We start from the raw sequence: 13,576 nt of genomic DNA, 5'->3' as shown, positions 1-13,576 counted from the left end.
AGAGAGAGATAAAATATTACTGCTATAAATATATATTTTGTATTTAATATTAATCGCCCAAATCTATCTAACAAAACTGCGAATACTATTATTCTCTGACACTATGACACGAAAGTATATATTTCTTATGACTGGTGTAAGTATTCGCATAATATTTTTTTCTTTTCTATGCACAACTGTCAACTTGAAAATCAGTGGTAATGATGTTCGCCAATAAATAAAATAATTTAAACCAATTGTTTGTAATTATTACATGTATATAAAATACTTCTTAATATAGGATTAAATATATCTATTACTGATTTTCTATCAGTTATCGTTATCATATAAAAATAGATAAAATATTTTAGTAGAATATAAAACCGATAAATATAATTTTTGCCGATAAATTTAATTAAAATTTTGCAATCGTTTTTGATATTTTTGTTATGATAAAACATATTTAAATAATTAGAAAGTTATTTTTATACGGTTTTTTAATTAATTTTCTGTCATTTATTTATTTCAAGTCATATCAACCACTTAATCTATAGAGACAATATTTATAGTTTTTGAAGAAGATAGGTTGTATTTTTTTAAAATCTCAGTAGCTTTTGTATCTCCTTTTTGTCACTGATGCTTTTCTGCATACAATAATCGACGTCGCAATTCTTTCTTTCGGCTGAGAATGTGCTACAGAAGAAAATGAGGTGATCGATGGTTAATATGGTGTTATACAGTAACTATGTATGTAAGTATGTATATACATACATATTTTACAAATTCCATTTTATTGATATCGGAGTAAATATTATCATATATGTATTGCTTTAAATATATAACATCTGAAATTCGTATTAATTAATTAATTTCATATTAATTTTGCTAAAAAATTTTTTTTAATTAGTTATATTTTCAAAATCTCAAAATAATACATAGATATTTATTTTTCTTCTAATTATAAGTGAATACATGAAAATAAAAATTTTCTCTCCTAAGATAACTTAGTTTTAACAACAACAATAGTGGTATAATAAAAGTGATATTTTATATAAATGAATTAATCATTTCGTGAATAAAATGAATAAAATACGACAACATATTGCATGTCTTGAATAAAATTATTTAGGAATGCATTAATAGAATGAGTATTCTAGAATGAGCCTTTTTAAACGACATAATCGACTGATTTCATGTGGATACTAGCGCCACAAGTAACAAGCTCGTCCACAAAGTATGTTTATTATCGACAATGCGAAACAGACTGTAGTGGCGGAATGAAAATGGCTAATTGTCAGGTTCGTTGGTGTAGCAGGTGAGCGATCAATTATCGTTAATATCAGGACATTAGTCGCTTTGGGATGAACGGTGCGCAGTTTGTAGCGATCTGAACAGTCGAAATCAGTGAAAATTGTGTCGATTTTAGTGTTGTCGAGCGGCTTAATGGATTATCTGAAGAGGTGCGCGATCGAGATTACTGCTGAAAGGCTTGTTGGCTCCTTTTTTTTCTACAGTGATAACAAGTTTTCAGTTTGTTAGATATGAGCTAGCCGGTGATCGATACTTGTCTGGACTCGCTTGCGTACGAGAATCAATAACCTCGCAGTTGACAGGAAAAAAAGAAACGGATACGACGCGGTCTCAAAAGATTGAGACACATCAGCAAAACGTAGATTAATTTATTACGTCCATTCAGAAAACATACGTCTACCCGTTGTTTCTCCCGTATCAGTAACCGCGCGGAAAAAAGTGATGCATGAAAAGTCTCGATATTACCAGGCACGTGTCTGTATTGGAGTAAGAGCTACTCTGTGTGTATGTGTGCCAGGTGCACTGTTGCATCCCTCTGATGAGAGCCATGCACCGTTTAGACCATAGCCATAATGTCATCCCGAAGGCTACTTCTTAGTAATTCACAAAGGGTTCACTCTTCCGTGAAGTACAGCGCATGGATACTTTCCAGGCAATACCTAGCACGTACCTTGCTAGAGAAATATTTGTGGTAGATCCTCGATGAATCAAGAGTATGGCTTCTGGTGCATCTTCCTTGGATAGTGCTGGAAGTAGTGGTAAGTATAGTTTTTAGTTTTCTATGTTACATGTTAATATATGTTTGTATTAGTTGTCCACTCTTATAGGTACAGATTTAAATGGAAAGTTTGATCTGATAATTTCAATGCTATTAAAAAATGATTTATTTTAATTTTAAACTCTACAGCAAAAGAAACAATAATGGAAGCAACAATATTCTATCCATATCTAAATATGGAAAAAAGACAGTCTTATGTAAACATTCATATAATATAATATTTGATATATTTATATCATTTTACAAAAATTCATTGCCAGAAAGTAGTATCAAATTTTATTTTGGACAAATAATGTAATGTATAATTTAAATACATAGTTTTATAGTTCTTGAATAAATGGAGCATTGTAGTTGTAGGTGTGTGATACTTAAAGAGTATTTATAATTTCACCTTGCAAAAAACAGTGAATCATGATGCTTACATGCGTGACATAGAGTTTCTTTCCTGGTGAAAGCTAGCTAGACCGCTGATTATATTGTTCTACCAATTGTAACAACATAGTGTATACTTGTATAAATATAGTCATTTCACTTTTATATTTATAGTGGATCATATATTATACTTACAATTACTTACATTTTTATTCATTGTTTTTTTGCAGATGGAGCACTCAATATGGGTAAGATTAATATGTGAAGAAAGTACAAATTAATGTCAATCAAATTGTGTTGTGTAACAAATTATTTTGTATCAAGAGAATTTATCTAAAATGAGCAAATTATTCATTTACTGTAGTATTCAAGTTATATTACTATCTTTCTATGTATTCTGTTAAGATGTGTGTTTAATCCAAATTATACCTTTATGTGAAGCAAATTAAAATTATATCCTTATATACAATAAATTTTGACACAAAAGCATTTAATATAAGCTATTTTCAATTTAATGCACACTTTGTTGCACTGATATTACTTTTATATGTAGAAATACACAAATTATATTTAATTGCATTGTATCTATTGTTTTGCAATTTGCATTATTGGATATAACTTGGGTGTATGGCATGCAGAAAGAGATAGTGGAGGCTATGGCAGTGTTGGCAGTCCTGTTGGTGGGCCTGAATGTCGTAGTGATTATGATGGTTTGCAAGCTCAATGTGATCAAGCCATGCATCAGCTTCAGCTACTTAGGCATAAGCACTCCGATACTATAAGACGGTTTGTCTTGGTTTTGTTTAATGTGGTATTGCTTAATTGTTTGTGATATTGTGTTTGATGTTTTGTACAAAGCAAATATAATTTAAATAATTATACATTTATTTAATGAAGTACTTTAAAATGCAGGTGTGAACATACTATGAAGGAATTGGAATACTACAGGGGACAGCATATAGCAGTCATGAATCAATTAGAGGCAACGTCTCAAGAAAGTTCCGCACTGCGGGGCAAATATGGAGATTTAGTAAATGACAAGCAACGCCTAGATCGGGAAGTCCAAGCGTTGCAAAAGGAAGTGTCTGAATTAAGGTGTCAAAATCAAGAAGTTCTCGTTTCTGATGCTAGTAATAGTGACACTATGAATCAGCACTATCTATCTGCGCTTCGAAAATATGAAGCCGTTAAAGATGAGTACGATGCCCTTAGGAAACGGTACGATGATTTAATATCATCGCATTCATCGGCCGTTAATAAGGTATGTACAAAATATTAATTTACAAAATGTTGAAACATATATGCACATATTAAAATTTATTTGTAATGCAAATTTTATATATTCGGTTCAATATAGTTGGAATTATCTCAAGAAGAGGCTGCCAGGTTAAAAAAACAATATGATGAAATTGTTCAAGAACGTAATAGCGCAGTTCGTGAGCGTAATGGTTTAAAACAACAGTGTACTGCTGCCATTAGACAGTGGGATATTGCATTAAGGGAAAGAAATGAATATCGTGAAGCCTTAGCCAAAGTACAGCAACAACACGAAGAAGCAGTGAAGGAAATTAATCATGCAATGGTACTACGCATGAAAGCTAGTAAGGATATGAAACGATTAACAGAAGAAAGAAATGCTGCATTACAAGAATACAGTTTAATTATGGGCGAGCGCGATACAGTGCATAAAGAAATGGAAAAACTTGGTGATGATCTTACACAAGCATATACAAAAATCACACATTTAGAGAATCAGAATAAACAATTTATGGAAGAGGTAAATTTTCTTAAATTAGTCATTAAAAAACAATTAATTTGTTCATGTAAATAACTCAATGATAAATTTATTTTTATTAAATTTAATAATAATAATAATAATAATAATAATAATAATAATATGTATATATATATCTTTATTTATTACTTAACCATTTAAATGTGCTATAAAACATGATATCAATATCAGTATAATATAATTAGAAATTACTAAGTACAATAATTGGCTCATTATTACTTTCTTCTCATAGATTTTGTATTGGTTTTAGTTATTTATACACTGCACATTACTTGCTACTACGTGTACTATTTTTAAATTAATGTTCTGTATTTTAATATCTGTTTTCTTTATTTTTAGAAAAAAGCTTTATCCTATCAAATTGAAACTTTAAGAAGAGAAATTTCATCCGCTTTGCAAGATCGAGACGATGCTTTAAAACAATGTAACGAATTACGCCAAAAGTTTGGTGATTATTCTGAAGGCTCAAACAGGGACTATAAAAATCGTATGGAATTACACTCATATAATCGTGAACGAGATAATTCGAACAAAGAAGCTGAAAGAGAAAATAACACTACAGATTACACTAAACGAGATAAGGAACGTATGGATAACTTGGATCAAGCTAACTTGGAATTGGATAAACTTCGTAAATCTGTCGATAAATTGCAAACAGAACTTGAGGAAGCCCTCCAAGAAGCAGAAGTATCAAAACGAAGAAGAGATTGGGCTTTCAGTGAAAGGGATAAAATAGTTTTAGAAAGGGAAAGTATTAGAACTCTCTGCGATAGATTAAGAAAAGAGCGTGATCGTGCTGTTTCGGAACTAGCGGGTGCTTTACGTGATTCCGATGATATTAAAAAGCAACGGAACGAAGCATCGAAAGAATTAAAGGATCTCAAAGAAAAGATAGAATCTGGTGATCATGCGTTAAGAGCAAGTCAATTTGCACAAAGCTTAGCGCATGCACATGATTCGGCGATCGATACTGATGTTAGTGACTGGGAAATTCTTACTATTCACTTGGATCTTAGTCGAGTTTGCTTAGATTCTGATCGTGATTTGGGATTGACATTAGTCGGAGGTCGTGATAATCCATATTATCCAAACGATACAGGAATTTATGTTGCTCAAGTAACATCAGGAAGTGCTGTTGATGGTAAATTAAGAGTGAATGACTGCATTATGCGAGTAAACAATGTAGATTGTACATCTGTTTTTACGCGTGTAATTATGGAAACTTTACGTACCTGTTCGGTGGGATCAGCTACATTAACGATAAGAAGACGGCGTTTAACTAGAAGGTCATTAAGGACAACGCAATTGCCTGTTGGTTCAGTTCCTCATGGTATTTCTTTGGAGCTTGGAGTATATATTTCGAAGATTTCACCAGGTAGTTTATCTGCTAAAGATGGCAACCTCGCTGTTGGAGATAGAGTTTTAAATGTATGTCTTATACATATTTTGTATTGATTTTATTTATTTATTCATCTTGAATATTAATATAGTTCTTTTTTCCATAGATTAATAGTAAACCAATGGAAGGCATTAATTCCAGCCACGAAGCGATGGCAACTTTGAATGATACAAGTACGGATGTGTTAACTATTACGACCCTGAAAGGAATACCATTGCCTTCGGCAACTAGTTCTGAAACTATGACCATTGATGGTAGCTTTGGTACTGAGAAACAAAAAATGGTGAATAGTTGTTCTCAAACAGAACAAGAAAGAATATTGTTAAAGATTCCATCGGACGATTATGAAAGAAGACACGTTGCTTCGAACTTTGGTGATAGAAGTGTTTACAAAGTTTCAAAATCCGTTAGTGGTGAAAAACCAAGTGGAATTAGCAATGCTTGGGACAATATACGAGAGAAGATTGATATAGTACGAGGACGTAAACATAGCAAAGATCGGGAGGAGAAGAAGAAACGACACCGCAATTCGAGTCCAAATACTTTTGAGCAAGAGCAAGATGCAATAGCGGAATTAGATTCAGTAATAGAGAGCTACCACAAGAAAGCGAATAATGGAGTACTGAAACGAAGTAAGCGACGCGGAACCGAAAAAGTTGAGAAAAATGGAGGTACGTGGCCGAAAGCCAGAGGTGGACCTCTGATTCAAAATGGTACTGGTACTATTTTACATCCACGTAAGACAAAAGAAAGGTTGCCCTTAAGTGTACTCCTTAATCAACCACCAAAGTATGAAAGTTATAATTATAATCGTATTTCTAATCCTATACCCTTAACCAATTTTTCCAATATGAACAATCGGCATACGGTTTATAAACCTGTAGAAAAACCATTACCAAATTTCCTTAAAACTGGACCGTTATTTAGTCAGAAATCCTTTACTCCAGTGGTGCAGTTCAAAGATATCCCGATAGATAAGAAACCAGCAACCGAATTCGAGAACACGGAAAATAGACTCAGTTCTACGCTGACACCATCTGAAACTAGCATCGATTTTTCCGTGAAGTCTGGAAATACGGGAAAAGATGTAGAATATTTCTCGAAGAAAAGAACACAAAAGTATACTCCTAGCAACGAGAGTCAAGTAGACACACTACAGCATAATAGAGTGCAATCTCAACTTTATTCCGGGGCTGGATCATCAACTTCGTCGACTAGCGGCACGAGACAGCAGTTGACTGGTAATTTTTCATTTCCTCCCTATACGCATTCGCATCCGCATCCCCATCAACAAAATTCTTTACCTTCGAGATACCCTTCCCCGCCGTCTTTGCCGTCTGCACAGTCCGGGGAGTCAATAGGACTACCCGATGCACGATCTTATTGTTTCGAACCTTCATATAGCCCCGGACCGCAAACAGGATTCGGGCATTTGCACACACCCTCTGTAGATTTGCATTACCACAAATCTCGCGCTCCACCGATTGGCACTACATACGACGTACCAGCGTACACACATGGCTACGAAGGTGGAACTTTTCCAAGAAAAAAGGAAAATCAACGTTTTCGAATACCATCAAATCCTAGTGTGACTTCAAAAAGCAGCGTGGGTAAATTATCTACGGGCAGTATAGAAAGAACTTCAGAAAGAGGCAGTCCGATGCCAACATTCCACGTGGAAGTACTTAGTCCTGGTAGCGGTAGCGGAAATAGCTCTGGTGGAACTGTCAGAGGAAGTAGTGGCAATAAACGGTCCAGCATGCCGGACTATTGCTACTCTCAACCTAGGCCAGCACCTGGAGAACTTCGCAGAGTTCACATAGACAAGTCAGTCGAACCTTTAGGTATCCAGATTTCTTGCTTAGAGAGCGGCGGTGTATTCGTTTCCACCGTTAGCGAGCACAGCTTAGCATCTCAAGTCGGTCTTCAAATCGGTGACCAGTTGCTTGAAGTCTGTGGTATCAATATGAGGAGTGCTACTTATCAACTTGCTGCCAATGTGTTACGTCAGTGCGGTAATTCCATTACGATGCTGGTGCAGTACAGTCCAGACAGTGAGTACAGTGTTTTGTTAGAAAAAGTAGAATATCCCTATCACAAGCTGCACTTTATACAAATCTTCTTGCACCTTTCTTATTAAACGTGATCATTATTTATCATTATTGCATGGTTCTTATTTTGATATAACATCATCCTTATATGTCACTTCTTTTTGCTAGAATACAATGAGTTAGAAGAAGGCTCTGCTTCTTCGAGTTCATCAGAAGCTGGTGGTGCTGAAGGAGGTAGTCGTAGTGGATCACCCACTCCATGTAATAGCCCTGAAGCTCCTAGAAAAACAACTATTGAATCATTGGAGAGCTCAGAACCTGAACGTGACGCTTCTACTAGTTTAAGTACAATACGCGATACTTCCAATACCTTGACTATTATGCGCGAAACTTCAAATACTTTAGAACCACCTCGTACAATTCGAGAAAGAGATATCAGAAACTCTGCTTCATTGGAAGTACCAAGTACGCAACAGAGAGAACGAGAAATTAGAGCATCAGCATCTTTGGATATTAATATCAGAAAACCGGAACTTCGTAGTTCAGCTACGTTAGATAATATGCGTAATTCCGCAACTCTTGATACATTACGTGGTACTGCTAATACTCTTACACGCGCACAGCTTAATGCAGCGACCACGTTGCAACGACAAAATGCAACTGTAAGAAGTCCGACACAAGAAGAACAAAATCGTAAAAGCCCACCACCAAGTGAACCGAGGTATCTTTTTATCGAAACAAGGAAATGTTCGAATTTAGGTATTTCCCTTGTTGGTGGTAATGGTGTCGGAATATTCGTACACTCGGTACAACCAGGTTGCCTCGCGGAAGATGCAGGATTACGTCCCGGTGACCGTATCCTGGAATATAATGGTGTTGATCTCAGACAAGCAACCGCAGAACAAGCTGCTTTAGAATTGGCTAGACCAGCAGATAAAGTAACTCTGATTGCTCAATATGTACCTGAAAGGTATAACGAAGTAAAGGATAAACCTGGAGACAGTTTTTATGTGAAGGCAATGTTCGATCGAGTAGGCGAAGTTGGAGATAGCCTACAACTTAGGTTTAGTAAAGATGATATTTTATACGTCGATAATACAATGTTTAATGGTACTCCGGGTCATTGGAGAGCTTGGATAGTTGATCAAGCTGGAAGAAGACAAACCTGTGGTATAATTCCGAGCAAATTCAAGTATGTTGGGTAAATCAAATATTGAATGAATCTCTTTTAAGATTATGTTTTATATTTCTATTATATCTCATATGTATCCATAATATCGTTAGGGTTGAAGAAGAACTGCTTTTACGACGTTCATTAGGCGATTTAGAAACAGATACTACTAGAAGAGGTAGCACAAGCGCAAGAAGAAGCTTTTTTCGTCGAAAGAAACATCAACGTTCTTCTAGTAGGGATAGTAAAGAATTATCACATCTTACGGGAGTAAATTTGGGTTGGTATAGTGATAGTGGAACACTAAATGAAGAAACTCTTCCAGCAAGTTATCAACGTGTTGAAAGATTGGATTGTAAATATTTGTTACATCAAATATTTATTTAATACGCAGTTATTACTACTTATCATTAACCATTATTCAATTTATCCTATCGAAATATTAAATTCGTTTTTATACTTTTATTTTTATGCAGATCCAGCTTTAAGACCTGTCTTGATCATTGGACCGTTAAGCGAGTGTGTAGTGACAAAACTATTACAAGAATTTCCAGGAGAGTTCACTAGGTGTCTCGCAGAAGCTATGCACTGTTCTCAAGCGACGCTCGAACAAGGTTTGCGCGATTCGCTTTATGTGGACTATAGAAAAAAAGGAAGCTATTTCGAGTGTACCACAGTACAAGCTGTCAAGGACATCTGTGAGAAGGTATCTTTTTTTATCCAATGCCTATATAATATTGATAACGTTATTTATAGTAAGCGTATAAACACTAGGTTAAACACCTAAAAGTAGATCATTTAAAATTTATATAATTCTGCGAATTTATTTTTATTTCTTTTTTACCTTTTATTAAAACTTTGTTGATACATATTTATTTATAGAATACTCATTGCATATTGGATGTATCAATTGCGTCGATCGAGCGACTTCATCGACATCAGATCTATCCTATAGTTTTGTTGATTAAATTTAAAAGTACCAAACAAATAAAGGAAGTCAAAGATTCCAGATACCCAAGCGATAAAGTTAGTGCGAAAGCGGCCAAGGAGATGTATGAACAAGCATTAAAATTGGAAGCTGAGTATAAACATTATATTTCTGGTAAGAATATCTATAAAATAAAAATGCAATTTTATGTCTTACTGTGAATTTGTTGCATTGTTGTTGATACGACTTTCACGCATTTCAGCTGTAATTCCAGCTGGAGTAAATGTCGCGTACATATGTACTCAAGTAAAAGCTGCAGTAGATGAAGAACAAAGCAAAGCGCTGTGGGTTCCTAGAGGACCTCCCTGACATTTAAGGGGGGGTCCCCACAAACCACAGTGGAAATCAATCTAAATTCCACCAGGGGGCCCTTACGTCGTACGATTGTAAAATTGTTACAATTTTTTTTATTTATGGTCTCTTATTTGTCACGACAGTATGCAGGAATTTCAATTTTTCTTTTCATGGTTCCATTACTACGATCTTTTTAATTATTTTTATTTATTTCCTTATTGTAATGCAATTATGCAAAGTTTTTAATATTTTTTTGTCTTTCTTCCTTTTTTCATTTATTTTTTACTTTGAAGTCTGATACAAATTATACAATTTATTTTAATAAGCTTTATCATAAGTATTTTAATAAGTATTTCACTATTTCAGCAAATATTTGATGCTATTTAAACAACACTGACATTTCCTATAAAATATTACGAGATAAACAAGACTTCATATAAAACTCTTAATATTTAAACATATCATGCAGTCAACATTCATATTAAAAAAGAAGAGAAACAAACAGTACGTTTTATACGAATTCTATCTTATATTTTCAACTTTAATTTCCCTGATTTTTACTTTCCTCATGAAAATGACACTATTGATGTATTACATTTCAATATTTCACTTTTATGGAAAAAAATCAGCATAGTATAGTTTCAACATTTAATTTCCCTTAAATCAACAGACATGTGCAAGAATTATTCTTCATGCTTCATAAAAGTTGAAAACTTTGCTTGCTGCTTCGAACCTCGATCGATCATAATTTCCCAATAAGGTATGCAACAATGTGAAAATTATCTATTGCAATTGGCGTGAGACCATAAATGAATTAATGTAGCAAGTAAAAATATTCATCGTATTGTGGCCCATAAAACATTTGGTGGATAAATGTAAAGTTCATTAGTTAGTGAATAAGTCTCAGCCATTCAGTTCTTGGCTGATGTTATTAACCCCTCAGATCACTTCGTTGTACAGAATAATTTTGCGTGATTAGTATTATTGTACAGAGGACGTTATAAATTAAAGGAGGTTACTTATTTGTATATAATTTACTTATGAAACTTATGGATTATATGTTTATTAATTTTTAGTTTAAATGAATCCTTTAATTGTATGTTTAAATTTAAGTGATACTTTAGTCATTGTTTCATAAAACTGTTTATAATCCATTTGTTGCGTAGCAATTGGTTTGAGGGGTTAAAATTTTAATGTTGTAGGTCGAGGAATTAAAAAATGTAAAGAAATTGAATACGGAATTGACAAAAAATGGATTGTTTTTGCCATTTTTTAAATTTGTAAATATCTGAAATGATAATAAGCAGTAGATATCCGCAACACAGAGAAACTCAATATAAAGCGCTCGTAACGAAACGTATGATGGAGTATGCTACTGCTTTTTTACTTCTGTAGTTCGAATTATTTTACGAATTTATACTGTAATGTTTTTAAATCGAGTTTAAGACGCTTTGTAAGGTGCAGTCATATTTTTGAACACATTTAAAATGCGAGTACGTATCATTATGTATCTACATTCAGAATTCAATACATATTTCTTATTGCATTTTTAAATATAAGGACGACATACATTTTTTAAATAATTTTTACTGTTATTATCTTAAAAATTATATTTAAATTGCCCCATTTCTTGCTTTCTTCTTAAACATTTTGATAAATATAGCGGGATTTTTTATATTGTTTTCAATATCTGGATGTAGATACAAGTTTCGTATATACATATTATCAGAAAAAATTAAGAGTACATTAAATGAAATTGCTAAAAGAAATAGCTATCGTAAAAGTCTAGTAACGATGCTTCGATACTTAAATACATAATCTTTTTTTTTTTTGTTCGAAATGAAGCCTTTCTAATTTCAAAAGAGGCTTACGTTCTTTAATGATATCGATGAATATCGAATATCAAGTTTAATAACAATTTGTACGTACAGAAAGAATCCAGTAAGAGTGGAAGACAAACAAATGAAGTTAAACATTGCTTTTTGTAAAACAGAAATTTAGTTTTCTAACAAAGACAATATTTAGGCGTAAGTTATCAAAGTGAGACCAAAAATTAAAAGAATATTATGCTAATTCATAAGGATTACAATTAAATTTATTCGTATCGTTAGCGTCGATATGCTTAATGCGGAAGTGTAGATATATACTTTTTGATACGTTGCGAAATCATCGGTACGAATTTCGTAATAAAAAAGGCTCAAAAAGAAAGAAAAAGGGAAAAAATTATGAATTATAAAAAGTGCCGTACACACTTGGCAGCTTATAATAACAAGGAATTATTGTATTTCGCACCCAAGGTAAATACTCTTTAAAAGGCTATCGTGGACAATCTAGGCGTTAAAATTAGGAATTTACTAGCGAACTAATATAACAAAATATTTTCGGGAAAGAATATTTAATTCTTATTCTTTTAATAAGTAGAGAGGATATGATAATATATGTGTGTGTACGTTTATATATTGCATATATTTGTACACACATATGAATCTTGAACGTTATACATGTGTGGGGTGAAGTAAATTATTTAAATCGACAATTTTATTTATATTTTATATGCTGATATTACAAACGTACAATACTTATGAGAGTAATACATTATATTTTTTTTTATAACGATTTTATTTTTCCTAATTTATTTTGGCATTGTTCGAATTGAAAAATACAACAAATCTGTTTACTTTTTGTAAGAATGGCAGTAATTTTCTTTTCACTATTGAATTGACGAAAGCACGATTGAGATACTTAATTCTAAAAAGAAAATAGCAAAATATTAATGTATAGATATTTTTTTTAATATATATATAGTATCTACGACAAATGTAGTGCAAAATATAACATAAGACTCAGTATGTTATGAAAACAGCACGCGTCGTTGTTTAATTTATTTTAAAAATAAAACTACAATGGATATTAACTCTAAAAAAATATCCAAATCATAAGTTGCGCCTTGAGTAATATATTTTTTAATTAAAATTAGGTATAATGTAACTGAAGAGTAAACCGTAACTTTATAAAATTTTGTTAATTATTGCAATTGTGCCGTATTGAATAATCTTTTAAATGGAACGAAACAATAAAACTCTCACCTTACATAAGAATCTTGTATAACGGGCAAGATTCGTTTGTGGAGAGTTAAAAGGTTTATTTTCTCCCATAGCTTGATACATCTACAACTATCCTATTTTAAAAAACAGAAACTATCGATATTTAAATTAAACATAATTTCTGTGCGGTGCAAGAGGAAAAATTAAGATAGGTCGAGGGCGAAGTGAAATGCCAAAAATAACAAAAAGAGAGAGAAAAAAAGAAAACAGTATCGAAGGAGGAGGGAGAAAAGATTAATTTTGTATTATGATTATTCTCAATCACAGCACTGTGATACATATAACATTACAGCTTTGATAACATATCAATTTCACAATCCTTCTACATTACTAT

At 32.9% G+C, this 13,576-nt stretch overlaps 1 protein-coding gene across 6 annotated transcripts; it reads left to right on the top strand.

The window, feature by feature from the left end:
- The first annotated feature begins 1,172 nt into the window (after positions 1–1,172).
- On the top strand, positions 1,173–13,460 carry LOC117207334 (disks large homolog 5). Of its 6 annotated transcripts, none has more exons than XM_033447427.1 (14): positions 1,173–1,294; positions 1,943–2,048; positions 2,671–2,688; positions 3,079–3,226; positions 3,353–3,701; positions 3,798–4,217; positions 4,575–5,663; positions 5,741–6,305; positions 6,582–7,688; positions 7,854–8,877; positions 8,970–9,211; positions 9,333–9,562; positions 9,739–9,958; positions 10,047–13,460. In XM_033447427.1, the coding sequence occupies exons 2-14, from the start codon at positions 2,006–2,008 to the stop codon at positions 10,151–10,153; spliced, it is 5,562 nt and encodes a 1,853-aa protein (XP_033303318.1). In that variant the 5' UTR covers positions 1,173–1,294; positions 1,943–2,005; the 3' UTR covers positions 10,154–13,460. The 6 variants fall into 6 exon arrangements, with proteins under 6 accessions (XP_033303318.1, XP_033303317.1, XP_033303314.1 ...); XM_033447426.1 differs by having other exon boundaries at positions 5,741–6,347; XM_033447423.1 differs by having other exon boundaries at positions 5,741–7,688.
- The last annotated feature ends 116 nt before the right edge of the window (positions 13,461–13,576 follow it).

The sequence above is a fragment of the Bombus bifarius genome, unplaced genomic scaffold, assembly GCF_011952205.1.
Source record: "Bombus bifarius isolate JDL3187 unplaced genomic scaffold, Bbif_JDL3187 scf7180000008026, whole genome shotgun sequence".
Taxonomy (NCBI): Eukaryota; Metazoa; Arthropoda; class Insecta; order Hymenoptera; family Apidae; genus Bombus; species Bombus bifarius.
This window is presented reverse-complemented; position numbering and strand designations above follow the sequence as displayed.

Excerpts from the sequence above, each read along its gene's own strand:
- LOC117207334 (XM_033447423.1), top strand. The coding sequence starts at position 2,006 with ATGGCTTCTGGTGCATCTTCCTTGGATAGTGCTGGAAGTAGTG. Across the intron at positions 3,702-3,797 it reads ATTCATCGGCCGTTAATAAG|TTGGAATTATCTCAAGAAGA; the intron begins GTATGTACAAAA and ends GGTTCAATATAG. Across the intron at positions 4,218-4,574 it reads ATAAACAATTTATGGAAGAG|AAAAAAGCTTTATCCTATCA; the intron begins GTAAATTTTCTT and ends CTTTATTTTTAG.